A 15316-nucleotide genomic window follows, 5' to 3' on the forward strand; every position below is an offset into this window, starting at 1 on the left:
AGAAAGAAAAAAAGCAGTCTTAAAAAGCCCGCGCGCAGGCTGTTGCCTGCCGGACTATTTCCACCCGCGCCGCAATGTAGCGCGCGATCGTCGCTCAATGGCCCTTCCTCCTTTCTCTAACCTCCTCGCGTTTTATTTCGCCGGTTTGTGTATCCCTCCGCCAGAGCGTCGTCTGCTTCAAGTGGTTCGCAGACGACTCCGGAACGCGCTGTGTCTGCATTACGAAAGCAGGAAAGGTTGTTTGCCTTTCCAGTTTATGATTGCAACTGTTAGCATTTATTTGAAGCCTCCGTTGCTATTCTAGCGATGAAGTAGCAGAAGACAGCGACCTAAACGTAATATTCCTATATATCTTTCTGGCTGCTAAATTGAGCAGTTACGTACTAAGCAAGCGGCTAAAATTTGGGCCATTTAGTATTAATTACGATAAACTTGGACGGAAACGTAAAACTACAGGGAATAGAAGATGTACAAGGAAAACTTCCGTTTCTGTGTTGTCTTCTGTTTAGTGTGATTGTGTATCAAAACTGAAGCAAAGTTCTCCGGCTTTTTTTTTTCTTAGAAGCAAGCTAACCCGCCAATTCCCCCCCCCCCTCCCCCAATCTTCCTCGCGGTTAGATAATACGTTAATAGTTCTGATGAAGTCGCGTAAACATCGCTACTATTTGTACGCGACCAAGGAAACACACGCTGTATTACGTGGAAAGCGCTTGGGTGTTCCTCCAGAGCCGCAGACGACACATTACATAACAGACGATCCTCGCGCCGTCGCGCACTATTTGCGGGCCGTTTGTTCCTCGTTAAGCCGACTCGTTGCAAGGAAGCTCGCGCGGACCTACCAATGAGGCTTCCCTACCAATAAACTAACTAACACATGTCGACGTTGTCGCAGACGGTTTCTACGGGCGTTCGCCTGCGCTAACGGAAGGGTCCCGGGCCGGACTACTTGCACGTGCCTTGCTGCGGAACGCGCGTTCTTTTCTCCTTGTGGGCGCAAAGCCCTCGACGGTTGACGTCGCAGGCCTGAACAATGCGCAAACAGCTCACGTGCAGGGAAGTTTACCGACGGCAGGGAGAAGTTTGTCGCCGAAAGAAACCTTTCGCGCGGGCGGATGTTGTTCAGTAAACTGGGCGCCAGGCTCGTGGAAGGAAATAACAGACGTAATGATTGTACAAAGTGGTTGACCCTGCGCATGACTCAATTTCTCGCCGTCTGGCCAACCCCTTCATCTTCTTAGATACGTTTTCCGCGTTCATGGAGCAGAAACACGACAGCTGTCGAAATCGCGTTCAAGCAGATATAACTACGTTCGCCTACCCGCGATTATTACTGCTTGGGAAAGCGCAAACATTTACATATGTTTCGCATGTGTGTGTATAATTTTACTGACGGTAGATAAAATAACGAAACGAAACACCACGCAAGCCACAAGAAAAAAAAAGAAGCATCAAACAAACGTGACCTTGATCAAACAATTTGACCTTGGACACGGGAGCGATAACGATTCCAGACACTAGCAAGAAGGATGCTCTCGGAATAAATAAATAAATAAATAAATAAATAAATAAATAAGACAATCACGCCCCGGAACACTCTTGGTTTCCTGATTTGAGAAGTCTCAGGATTTTCGAAATTTCAAGTTCTTTCCTCGTGCGGTCTAGATCTGTGCGAGGGTGTACGTGGGATCTCATTCCAAGAGGCAAAATAGGGGATGCGTGAAAAAGTGGAGCGAGAACATAAGGGCGAGCAAAGGAAAATAACATAGCAGACCTTTATTAGAAGATTGATCACACGTTTGTTTGCGAGGGAAAATAAAATAAAGGGGGAGCGGGTTAAGTTGGTTAATTTGTTTAGGTGGTGGTTAACATGTGACGATCAACGACTGCGCAGCGCGCAAACTCTCTCAGAGAGAGGGCAGCCACTGCCGTGTATCGGTGATTCGTACCGGAGTCGTCCAGTCAGAAAGACACCTAACACTTGGCGGAATATACTTGATCCATTGCATGTGTAGGGCCGGGTACTTCTAAAGCATAAGATGCACCGTAGGTTAGGCCCATGTGGAGCAGGGGGTGCAGAGAGCGGCTGTTGCAGGCGGTGGGTCCTGGTCATAGAGTTTCTTAGTAAGTGTACCGTAAGGAACTTAATGGTCCTGGTAACACGCTGATGGCGCTTAATCGGCACGCATGCCCGCCACTTGGCCAGCACATCCTGGTGAGCACGGCTGGAGCCGGGCTCATCGGCGTCACGCGGCGTCACGCGGCAGTCCTACCGGCAATGGAGCAGGATCGTGCGGTATCAGACTCTGCAGGACTTTCTTGGATGCTTCCTCGGCTGCACCTTTGACCTCTGCTCGGTCGGGGCCGCAACTTGCGAATGGGACGGGGCAGCCCAGGTTGGAGCGTAGTTCTTCTCCCAAGCGTAAGCGCTCTCATTACCGATCGCGCCTGCGTGGCCTGGCAAAGAAAAATGGGACAATAACAAAGCCATTTAAAATTCCTTCAATATTTAAAACGAAAAGACGAATTGTAGGATGCAGCTGGAACTAGTACTCTACATAACAGTACAATTGTTTCCTTCGTTTTAACTAACGAGTTTTTTTTTTGGTTACTTAATCGCGAATCTTTGGTCAGTCTGTCTGTCCATCCGTCCGTCCGTCCGTCCGTCCGTCCTTCTGTTTGTCTGTCTGTCTGTCTGTTCCTACATTCAGCCGCCCATTCAAAATTTAAAGGCATTCTTGAACGAGACGTTTATGTATGCAAAACATTGCCAAACTACTTAATCTGGTGGCATACTTCATACTTTTTAATATTTTTCAGCAAAAAAAAAAAACATTAAAAATATTTGAGGCAAAACACAAATACATAACTGACACTAGCAGTGTTATTTTATTGTCAAAAACAGACGTGGGCGTAATTTTTGCGATAGCAAACTCAACAAAATACGAAAAGAGATAGCGCTCAAGCCTGGAGTTCCTGGCTCGAGCGCCAAGCCAAACAGTAAGAAAAGGTCCCAACCGATGGCGCGCCAGCAGTGCGAACATGGGAAAGTTGAATTGAGTTCAGCAAACGAGGTTGGCGGGGGAAGGAGGAGAGGTGGTTACACGGCAGCGACGGCAGAAGACTATCGTCTTTCGACGACATTTGCAGCGAGGCGACCAGATACATGGCCAATTTCCCCCCCCCCCTCTACCCCCTTTTTCAGGAGCACTGCAATATGGCTGACCGCGGATGCGAGAGCACACGTTTAAAGGGACCCTGCAACACTTTTTTCAACTTTTTTTGAAATCCCAAATGCTTGCACAACGTAGTCCCCCAACACGCCCAGTACTTAGATTAGGGGTCGCAGAGTACCTCAGCCAAAAATTACAGCTCTATGCCCATCGCATAACTTGTAGACTCGCTCAAAAGAGTTTAACACGAAATTGTTTTATTCCCGGATACACGAAGATTTGGCTGACGTCATATCCGTCACGGAAGTGACGCCCGTACAACGAAGCAAGCAGCCTGTAAAGGGTGCACCCCTGCACACAGGGTCTTCCTGCCGGGAAGCAACCTTTAGTTCTAAGGAGTACGTTATACTTCGGGTTGTTTGTTTTCGGGTTTTATATTTTAACAGGAAAATGTTTTATGCCGGGATACACCAGGGTTTCGCTGACGTCATATCCGTCATGGAAATGACGCCAGTACACCTGCCGAAGCGACCCCCCGGCAGGACATCGCTCGCCAAGCACACCGGAAAGACAGCCGCCGACCCGCAAATCATGCTCAGCTGCAGATTTCGCTGCACACTTCCCTTTCGTGTTTTTCTGATTCCTATGACAGAGGAATCAACCACAATTTTTTTTCTCTCTTTCCCGGTCTTGACGTTCTTCGACGGCTCCAATCACGTCACTAAGGCCATGTAGCGGCTGTTGGCCGGTGTTCCTTCAGTTGCAGCAATGAACGCTTTTCGATAGCAACTTTAAAAAAAGCCACAAAAACAAAGCAGAAACGGAAGGCGTATGTGGTGCGACGAGCAAATCACGCAGTGCCGCTCCGTGCTGGCTATAACTATAGCTTTCGCATTGCTTCCATACACGAAGGAAAGGGGGAAAGCGCTTATCGAAAGTGTTGCAGGGTCCCTTTAAGGATGAACAAGTTTAGTTCACCATAGCCGCGTGTGGGCTCGGTGTGTCGCTTGCGACAGAACGACAATGATCGGCAATCATCTGGGCCCTTTTTCTTTCGTTCTTATTCATATCTATACGCCATCCCTGTGGGATCGTGATTTTCACCTGAACCTTCTTTCTCGACACCAACATTTACCTCTTTCTTCATCCGCACACCATTTGACTTGCCCCTCACTTCCTCGATTATTCGCTGGCCAAATACTCAGCCAGCAACATAAGGATTAATTCGGTAACACCACGGAACGTGCGTTCAATTGGGGGCCGTAAATATGAATACTGGCTATGTAGAAACGCTGAGCACAATAAAAACCTTCTTCCGCCTATCATGCATCACTTAATATGAACATAAATTATGGCTGGCGCCAGTAGCTTCCTCCCTCGAGAGACAACGCAACTACAATTTAACGAGTTTGTTTTCCCAGCCAGAACTTCCGCGCAGCACGCCTCGTAATGCTCTCCGCTCACGCAAATGTCAGACGGCCACAAAAACTGGAATGCGGCATGCAGGGCGAGGGTATACTCGCCGGTTACGCATTTGCGCCATTACAAATGCTTTGTAAAATGGATGTAAGTTGGGCGAGTCGGTAATGATGCATCTAAAAAAAAAAACTGCGCGCAAATTAACGGGGACAAGAACGCGTGAAAAAAAAAAAAAGTTTTACAAAGAGTTGCTGACACTGCTCAACTTTTTTCTTTGCGTCTACATGACAGTGCTTTGTGGTGCCTTGCATCATTCAGCACTGAATTTTATCATTTTAGCTCTGAAAGAATTTCTAGCTCCGTTATAAGGAATTTTCAGTTTACATTGCTGTCAGCACATATATTTAATCTCCTGCTTGGTCCTTAGAGGACTGCAGTATGTACTAAATAAGACACGGTTTTTCGAAAATCGACGCAGTCTTCCGAAAGCAAAATTTTAATTTCGCGCATACGGCAGGGTTTTCTGAAAAGGGAACGAAGGCGCAGGAAAGACGAAGCCATTTTACCTTTACTCTGTTTTAGGTCTATATATCCTTACTACGGCCCCTTTTACAAGTTCAAAGATATAAGAGTGAAAAAAAAAAGAAAAACTTAACCATTCCTTCCTGAAGAAAGTTGAGAGAAGCGGGGAAGCTTTCTCACGCCAAAACTTCGTCAAAACCTTCGCTAAAAGTTCGTCCAATCGATCGTAAAACCTTCAAAGACCCAAATCGCAAACGAAGAACGAACCCATGCGGCGATGTTTCGCGAAATAAGTAAACGCATCTACGAACGATGTAACTGAATACCGATAAGTGATACCGTACATGAGCTATTGCCACATGAGTGATACCGTATACATGAGCCGTATTAATTTGTTCCCGAGTATAGAAGCAACTAGCTTTTCCCTTTCCTAACAAAAAAAAAAGAAACGAGAGAGGTATAGGAAAACTTTCAAATTTCGCGCTACAGTGACGTAATATGGGTAGGAGCGACGTACTACAGGCCAACACTGAAAACACAGTTATGAGGGCGTAAACTACACGTCAACAGTCAAGTGATACGATCAGACGAGACTATAGAGGCCTCACGACAATCTACCAGTCATGTTTCGGCGGCCGCCAATCGCAGGAACAGGATTCTGTGACGTCACAGCGGAATCGCCGGAAAAGTGTCTGGGGGTCAACATTGTTTCATCTGCTTTTAAAGCGAAGCTCTCTATGTCTCACTGATGGTGCTTGTAGTCCGACTCAAAACCCACTGCAGAAAAGCCAACTTTCTAGGAATATGATGGTGAACGTGGGTGAAGTGAAGAAAGAAAAAAATATTCCTGTGGTGGGAATCGAACCTTGGTCCCTCGCTTTATGGAGCCGACGTTTATCTGATACGCTATACCGACACGGTCGGAGCTTAAAGCGAAGCTTTCAATGTCTCACTGTTGGCGCCTGTAGTCAACCTCAAAACCTACCGCAGGAAAGCCAACTTCCACCTGTAAAGCATACTCTGCCTCAAATACACTCTTGAACAGGTGAAGCCTGCTTTAGATCTTCCTATTTAGGTCTTCACTAAGGGTAGCACAGAGGAAGTTAACTTCCTCTGTGCTACCCTTAGTGAAGATTAGAATGCTGGTGGACGAAAAGCAGAGAGGGGAATATTGCCTGGGTCAGCTACCACCTGTAACAGAAAAAAATAAGTATTTTGTGCCTAATAAGCGTTTTGCGCCTGCCCTAAGCAGAGCTAGTATTAAACCAAAAGCATAAAACATAGGTATATTATTCCTTTTTGGTAAGATGACACGTCATCACCCCGCTGCAAAGGAGAAGCCAATAGCAATCATCAATCGTCATCATCATCAACAACAGAGGAATCCTCACGAGAAAGCTTCGCGTCCAACCATCGCCGTCGCAGCTGAAGGGGCGCTTCAGGTGTTTTCTTGAATTTCTCGATTACTTGTTCGAAGTCTTCAATAAAATTGATGTCACTGTTATTGGGACAAAGCAGTACTCCTAATGAACCAAACGTGTATTGAATTTCTCTTCATGGCCTCTCTAATGAAAGCCGTAGAGGGAAAGAATGCCGCAAGAGCAAGAAAACGCGTTGCCAGGCAACACCCAGGAGCATCGGTGTCAGGGGTTTATCCAGAATTTCGATTTTGGGGGGTGTCGAAATCCTCCTGGGGCGAGGGTGTTGGGGGGTGAAAAATTCCTGATCGGTGTGTGGCGCTGCGGGCGGGAACGTTCGAAGCGCGTCGTCTAGCCAAGCGGTGCTAGCCCCCCCTCGAGCGCTACCACTGGCATTCGCCTAAGTGAATGAAAAGACTTCCAATTTCACGCGTGAGCGGGTATGCCCTAACCTTGAAGATTCACGCCGCATGTGTATGAAACTCGGCGATGAAAAGCGGCCCGTGCACAGCGCCAAGAGTGGGGTCAGCAGCAGCGCGGCTGCAGCGGCGGAATAACGGATACGTCATTGCGCTGTCTTGAAGTGGGCTAAAAAGTAAGAGAAGTAATTAGACGAACAATAAGGTAGTAAACAGTAAACGGAAGGTAGTTGACAGATTCCGTGAACAACAAGCATGCGCATTTTTCCTAATATTTTTGTTTCATATTTGTGCTTCTAACATACTTGATTGCTTGGTTGGTTGGTTGAACTTTATTTGAGCCCATAGAGGGGTCACCATCAAGGCGGCCGATGGGGCGGTCCTCTATTCTCGCGGCCCGTATGCTTCCAGCACCTCCAGGCCCCGAGCCACGAGGGCTATGTGGGTCGGCATGGTAGGGCTGGACCGCAAGGTCTCCCATCGCTCTTTGGATGAAGTTGGGTGAGGTGAGGGAGGTGGGTGGTGATGGGGGTAGAATCCGTGGGATGGGGGTCTTGAGGGACGTGCACACTGCAATGACGTGACGCCTTTGTATCTCTGTTTGTTCGTTCCTTGAATTTTTCTCTTTTTTGATTGCTTATAAATTTTCAGGGTATTTTTTTTTTCTTAAGAAATGTATAATGATGTTCTTATAATCTTGTTTATATTTCTTTTTGCCGTGTGTTGGCTATATGACCTCAAGTTCCTTTTCTTTGTATAGCACCCTTTACCCCATGCTCCACCTGGAGCCTGTAAGGTTTTTCTAAATAAATAAATAAATAAATAAATAAATAAATAAATAAATAAATAAATAAATAAATAAACGACAACAGGATGAGATAAACAATGATGCTGGAAATGTGAAAAAATACTGCTAAAAATTACTGAAAAAATACTGAAAATACTGAAAAAATACGCTTACGAGAAATGCGGAAGCACTTCGTGGAATTTCAACTTGAGCTGCAGTGCAGCCATGAACATTGATCAAGCTACCGACCCTGTTTCAAATAACGAGGAAGAAAAGCTTTAATTTTTTTCATTTCCGTAAACAACTTAAACTTATGAGCTCCAACTGGAGCAGAGTCAACACTTAAGCACTGGTGATTCTCCCCTTGCGGGTGCGCGCCAAACATCCAGATCATCGTCATCATCATGTAGGTCTTTACGCTAAAAGGCTACGTCATATTTTAGCTTCTGCTAGCGGAGGAAAGACGCTTCTTCCTTTCCCGGTACTGCAATTCGTAAAAAGGCGAGGAGGAATTATCCCCAATGCGAAGGGAGAAGACAAGAACGAATAATGTAAAGAATTATACAGACGTACGATATTTTATGCGGGGTGTAAAAAGAAAGAACACTGATTGATTTTCGCCCAAATGACTTGGTCATTTGTCAAGTCAAAGCTGTCACATGTCGGAATGAGAATCGTATTGCAAAATTAGGGAAAAATTCACAATAAGCTTCACGAGCGCACTGACCCCGCAGCAGCTCAAAGGACAAAAAGAAACAGAACACGATTTGTTTAAAGTTTCTGATTCAGCATATCACCGAGGTAATTAGGTTAATGAAACTGGGGAGGATGCGTATTTACGGGGCTTGCCGTTTCACAGTGGCTTTCTGATGCTGCTGGAATGGCTTAATCCGCAGACAAGCAATAGAGTTTTAGCACTCCGTATGCTCCGTTCGTTTCATTCGCACCGTGTTCGTGTTGACCGGGACCCGACTACGCCTGCGCGCGCGGGCAGGGCGGCGAGGTGACCCCCACCGCAATGAAGGCGCGGACATGGCGAGGGCCGGCCCGTGGAACTAATCCACCCTAGTAAAACCTCTTCGCAAGTGACCAGTCCAGTTCCGGTCAACACGGTACGAACGGAAAGGATGGAACAGACGGAGTGCTAAAGCTCTCTAATATTGCAGACCAAAGAAAGCAACAGGCAACAGTAATTCAAAACGCGCGCCAAACCTCAGTGCGCTCCGCTAAACGTAGCGGCAACGGAACGTAGCGCTTCATTTCAGTTGTTAAACGCCACCACAGAGGGCGCCAGCTGACGCCTCGTCGAGCCCGTCGAACCGCGCGCCCGCAAACGTTCTCCCGCGCAATCTCTCCGCGCGCGGATCCCTGTCAGAGAAGTGTTGCTGTTTTTCCTAATTTCGTCGAGAATGGCCGAATTATTGCCAAACGTTGACATCGCGGAGGTCGAACGAGACTCGGGCTTCCTCGGCTTCCTGAAGTCCCTGCCAGAGAAGCCGGCCACAACGTTCCGTTTCTTCGACAGAAACGACTACTACACCGTGCACGGCAAAGACGCCGAGTACGTTTGCCGCGAGGTCTACCGCAGCATGTCGGCGCTCAAGCACCTCGGCTCGGGCGAGTCGCGGGTGGCCTCGGTGTGCGTGAGTCAGCGCAGCTATGAAAGCCTTCTCGTAGAGCTGCTGCTTGTGAAGCGGTACCGCGTGGAAGTGTACCGGGCTGTGCCCCGCTCTGGCGCTAGCCCCGCGTGGTCTCTCGCCCAGCAAGCTTCACCCGGCAACCTGGCCCCTCTGGAAGACGTCCTCTTTAACTCCACCTCGAACCTCTCCGAGTCCAAAGGAGTGCTCGCCGTCTGCCTGCACTCCACCCAACAGACAGTTGGCATCGCCTACGGAGACTCCGTGCTTCAGCAACTGACAGTGGCCGAATTCAGCGACGACGAACACTTCTCAAACCTCAGCTCAGTCCTCGCTCAGCTGAGCCCGCAGGAGTGTCTGGTTCCCGCCGCAGACGCTCGTCGCTGCCCGGAGCTCAAGGCCCTCCTGGAGCGTTCAGGTGCCCTGGTAACGGAGTCCAAGCCAGGGGACTCCAAGGGGATCGTTCAAGACCTGGATTGCCTCCTCCAGCCGGCTCAACTGCCGCAGGGTCGGGCTGCCGCACTTCCTGAGGTCGAACTGACACTAGCCATGGACGCCCTGGCAGCCGTGATCAAGTTCCTCAACCTGACGTCGTGTGCGGAACAACTGGGCTGCTTCCGGTTGGCCACGTTCAACTTTGGCCAGTTTGTGCGGTTGAACAACGCTGCCATCAAGGCCTTGGCAGTGCTTCCGGATGGCGTGAGCAAGTCTTCGAACGAGGCAAGTCTCCTGCGCTTGCTGAATCGTTGCCGGACCGTAGGAGGACAACGGATGCTGAGTCAGTGGCTGCGTCAGCCATTGTGCGACCTCGACCAGATTGAAGAACGGCTGGAACTGGTGGCGGTTCTGGTCGACAACTGGGAGCTGCGCCAGGGGCTGCACGACCAGCTGCTGCGACAATTTCCGGACTTGCTGAGGATGGCGCGCAGACTGCACCGACAGCGCACTTCTCTTCAGGAGCTTTACAAGCTATACCAGTGCCTCCAAGTACTGCCCAAGCTGCGAGAGTCCCTGCAGTCACAGAAGTGCGCCCTCCTTGAAGCACTCTTCGCTGCGCCCCTCCAGGAGCTGGAGGCAGACTTCTCCAAGTTCCTCCAGATGGTGGAAAGCACGCTGGACTTTGAGGCCGTCCAGCAGGGGGACTTCCTGGTCAAGCCCGAGTTTGATGAAGAGCTGGGAAACCTCCACGAGGAGCTGGAGACGGTCAAGTCGGAGTGCGAGAGCCTCCTCAGGCAGGCAGCCAAAGACCTTAGCCTGGAAGCTGGCAAGACCATCAAGCTGGAGTCCAGTAAAGAGCTGGGCTACTACTTCCGAGTCACCCGCAAGGAAGAGCCAGCACTCCGAGGTCGCAAGGGCTACACCACCATCGACACCAAGCAGAACGGTGTCCGCTTCCGCAACGGGTCGCTGGCGTCCGCCAACAGCCGCTTCCTCGAGGCCCGTTCTGCTTACGACAAGGCCCAGGAGGGCATTGCGAAGTCGATTGTCGAGATTGCCGCGGGCTACTGGGAGCCACTGCAGCAGCTTTCAGAAGTGGTGTCCCACCTAGATGTCTTGGTGGGCTTTGCCGTCGCTGCCGTCTCTGCAAGCGGCAAGCCCTACGTCCGGCCTACCATGCGGCCACAGGGCTCGGGGGTGATTCACATGACCAACCTGAGACACCCCCTGGTGGAGGCACAAGAGAACGTTCTCTTCATCCCGAACGACGTTGAACTACGGAAGGGTTCCAGCTGGTGCTACATTATCACCGGTCCCAACATGGGCGGGAAGTCGACCTACATTCGATCGGTGGCGCTGGCAGTGCTGATGGCACAGGTGGGAAGCTTTGTGCCGTGCGACTCGGCAGAGGTGTCCGTCGTGGATGCAATCCTCACTCGCATCGGGGCGGGCGACCAGCAGCTCAAGGGAGTCTCCACCTTCATGGCCGAGATGCTCGAGTCGGCACACATCCTGAGGAATGCGACTGCGGACAGCCTGGTGGTCATCGACGAGCTGGGCAGGGGAACCTCGACGTACGATGGCTTTGGCCTGGCCTGGGCCATATCGGAGCACATTGCCAAGGAGCTGAACGCCTTCTGTCTGTTCGCTACTCACTTTCACGAACTGACTGAGCTGGCTTCTGAGCTGCCTTGTGTCCGCAACGTCCACGTAACGGCGGACGTCCGTGACGGCAACTTCACCCTTTTGTACAAGATCAAGCCAGGAGCCTGCAGCCAGAGCTTTGGCTTGGAAGTCGCCAAGTTGGCGGATTTCCCGGAGCACGTAGTTAAGGACGCCAGGCAGGTGCTGGCGCAATTTGAAGGTACCAATGAGGAGGTGACACCTATGGAGGACTGATTGTTGTTTCGTAGGATGAGAAGGAAAGAATTAATGCATTTATGTTCTTATCTACCTGTTCTTTAGTACAAAACACTACCTCAGACCAAGGCAGTAGTCAACTGAAAGTTTGGTTACTAGCCATTGATGTTGTGGAACCGATGTCTGGTCCAAAGATTCGTTATTGAATTCTCATGAAATAAAAATGTGTGCAAAAAGAAAAAAATTGAGAGATATTATTACGATGTAACAATTGCAAAAGCATTGGTGGGCAATAACTGAAGTGTCCTCTCTTTATTATCACTGCCCTTTTTCCTTTTATCCTTTTCAGTTCTCTTGTTTAGTATGACCGTACGTATTTGCGTGGCAATCACCCAACAAAGTGGGCATGTAGCGGGCAGTATTTTACTACTCACATAATTGCTATTTCTGTAATTAGTGTGCTCACATTATTCATGTCGGAATCGTGACCTGTCTCTAAGTCGGAGGCCGCAATGCTTGTCTAGGTGAACCAGTTAGTCAGTTAAAGCCACAGAGCTGCGGTGGTGTTGGAGACGTGTGCATCTCTAAATCTACGGGTCCCTAGTTTGAGTACTGCCCCGACCCAAATTTACCCCACTTTTCAACTCAACCAAGCTGTTTACAGACGCTTCCTCAAGAAATGTGTGGAAAACGTCCAGGGAGGCAAGGGAGGAGGCCGTCGTCAAAGAAAAGCAAATGTATTTATACATTATTTACAGGGAACCGGTCTCACAGCAGCCATCTCGTCGCCTCGCCTGGTCGTCCTCTTCTTCTCCCGGGTACGTTCCGTTGAGCCCGGTAGCAGCCTCATCCTTGCCTTCCTCAAAAGTTCCAACATGTGGTGTTAATGAGACCTTCCTTTGACCCGTTTGCCATCTTTTGTGCCAGGGGCACTAGATTTCTGACCTACGAAGTTGACCAACGTTTTCGCACAAAAAAAAAAAAAAGGATTAGGCTACTGTGATAAGGAATTTTCGAACAAACCTGTACGACATCTAACAGCAAAGGAAGCCAATTGCGACATTTCAGGAAGTTTCACACTTTTCAGGCATTGTATCGCTTATGGTGTGGCCTACAAGCTTCCCTCGCTAGAAGACTACCGGACTCTGGGTGGGTGAATTCCCCCAATCAGTGACTAATGTGATGCCCTTGAGAAGGCTGCAGGCACTTAAAGAACATTACGAGCTCTTCACGAATAGTCTCTACTAAGCCGCCAACAGCAACCGGGTTTTCAAGGTGCAGCCCCTATTTTAAAACAGGAAACGAAAGAAGATATGCCACTGCGTCTGCATCCATTCTTTCGTGTCCTGTTTTTGTGTGCTGTGTATGAATAATGTCGAAATACCAGTTAGCCCAGCAGCCAACACTCGTCAATGTTTAAAGATTCTGAAGGAACCAAAGCAGAACGTTGATACGGTGAAGGCTGCATGCAAATTTGCACGTGCTGGAAACCTATGGTGGAATGCCCGCAACTAGGCAAGCAAATGAGGTTTCAAGATATTTCTCTGATCTGGCTCCACAGGATTAGTTCTTGACATGTAGGGTTGTTCGTTTTCAGGACAAACCCGATTTTACACGATTTTTACGCCCCGAACATGTTTCAGGAGAATCGGGTTAAACCCGATTTCTCCCCGAATGGACCTTTTTCTTCAAGTAGCGATCTGCACAATCGTGCTATGATAGTCCAACGTTCTCAATCAGTACTTGCTGCAAGCAAGCCCCACAAACACAGCTGTAGAACTCATTGAGAACTGGAATCACTCAGCCCATCTCTACCCCAGGCTAGAAAATGCTGCAGTGACATTTTTGCGCCTACCTAGCGGCAGCTGTGATGCCGATAGAACTTTGTCCCATCCGAGATAAGTTCAATGATCGGACAGGTCTTGAATGAAGACCTACATGTTGTGCATGCAGGTGATAATGTGTGTAAAGGGGGATGTGTAAAATATTGATGACTAGCTTTTAGTGAAAAAAAAATGTTTCATTTCTTTGAAGTTATTTATGTTTTTAACTCATCATTACTGGTTCATTTACAAAGAAACACCAAATTTCGGAGAATATTTGCCAGAAAATCCTGATGTCCCCCGATTGCCAGCTTGAAACGAACACCAATTTTAGCGTGTTAGAGCTAGTTAAGAAGCTCGTGATACCTACTGATAAAATAAATTGAGTATATTAATTAGCACGTCTGAAGATTTAACCTGAACAAACCTGAATTTCGTAATGTTTTTTTATAAAACCCGATCTCTCCCTGATTATCAATTTGAAAAATAGCAGACGATATTTACCCTGCGATTTTCAAAAAATATAAAACCCGGAAACGAACAACCCTAATGATATGCTACTTTACCAAGGCTCAAGTGCAATCTTCAGTGTATCTTTCAAGCCTGATGATCAAAGTCTACTGAAGGTGATGCTAACACTGTCGAGAACAATCGATAAACCCCAGCACCCGCTTCTCTTTTTCGACAACTTTTTCACTAACTACGCTGTGATTCTGCTGACAACAGCAGAGCTTAATATCCACTGCGTAGGCATACTTTGCGCTAACAGATTACGAGGAGCCACTAACTTTCCGAAAGACGTCGAAATTTTGTCAAAAGAGAAATGAGACTCTGTTCATTATTGCCCTTATGGAGGCGTGATTGCCGTGGGGTTGCATGACAACCAATGCGTGATGCCGACCAGCAATGTGCACGGTGTAAAACCACTCGGTCACGTTCGAAAGATGAAATGCTGAAGAGAAGGTGAAGGCCCTGGTTAGCTGTCCAGTGGTAGTTCGGGTATGCGGCAATGGGCTGTCTGATAGCTCGTTCATTTGTACAAGACGCCATCAAAGTCCTGAAGGCTGCCTCCTCTACTTCTTTACTATGCATTGGATATCAGTGTAGTTTGGCTTCTGTACAAAAGGGACTGCTTTGTATTCAGTAGGGTGAAAAAATTATGCCTCTCAAGGATTTTTGTGCATGTTGACCTCCTCTACCTACTTCAGTTTTCGACGAAACATGGTAATGTCTGTTCTCGTGGTCCTCTGCAGGTTCTAAAGAAGAAATAAAGTGGGAACAAAATTTTAATCTCGCTTTTTCCTCCTGCCAGTTAAAAATCTGTAGGAACATCGTCTTCACATTTTTTGTATTAAAACTGAGACAGAAAGTTATCGATACCAATACCGGCTGGGATAAAACACCTGTCTGAAGTCACCTAAACGGTCATGTGTGCAAATTATAATTTGATTCCGCACAATTCCAGAAAAACAGAAGTTATGTCATTCCCGTATCCCGTATTGTCAGAAGGCAGGAATCGGGAACATCTTCAACTACACTGTGAGCTAAACAACTACAACAAATAAATGAAACTCGCCACATTGATTAAGTCGTCTTAGCGGTCAGGTTCACGATCATTTTTTTTTTCGAGACCTATGAAATTGAGCGCTACATGGGCTTTTGCAAGGAAGCTGGATTCTGCTGACGAACAACGCAAAAAAGAATAGGCCTCATTTTCCGTGGTGAATTTTCAGATCCACACAAAAGCAGTGGGGTGCTGCCCGCTCGTTGACTTTTGGTTATGCATATCAAATATTCACACAGCAGGATTCGAGAACTAAACT

General features: G+C 48.1%; 1 protein-coding gene across 1 annotated transcript; it reads left to right on the forward strand.

Annotated features, from left to right (window-relative positions):
• Window positions 1–9025: 9025 nt before the first annotated feature.
• Window positions 9026–11924, forward strand: Spel1 (DNA mismatch repair protein spel1). The gene has a single exon (XM_077675381.1). The coding sequence runs from the start codon at window positions 9145–9147 to the stop codon at window positions 11707–11709; it is 2565 nt and encodes an 854-aa protein (XP_077531507.1). The 5' UTR covers window positions 9026–9144; the 3' UTR covers window positions 11710–11924.
• The last annotated feature ends 3392 nt before the right edge of the window (window positions 11925–15316 follow it).

The sequence above is a fragment of the Haemaphysalis longicornis genome, unplaced genomic scaffold (genome assembly GCF_048455015.1).
Source record: "Haemaphysalis longicornis isolate Haplotype H1 unplaced genomic scaffold, Haemaphysalis longicornis Haplotype H1 scaffold_6, whole genome shotgun sequence".
Taxonomy (NCBI): Eukaryota; Metazoa; Arthropoda; class Arachnida; order Ixodida; family Ixodidae; genus Haemaphysalis; species Haemaphysalis longicornis.

Coding starts and splice junctions, on each gene's coding strand:
- Spel1 (XM_077675381.1), top strand. CDS start 9,145: ATGGCCGAATTATTGCCAAACGTTGACATCGCGGAGGTCGAACGAGAC.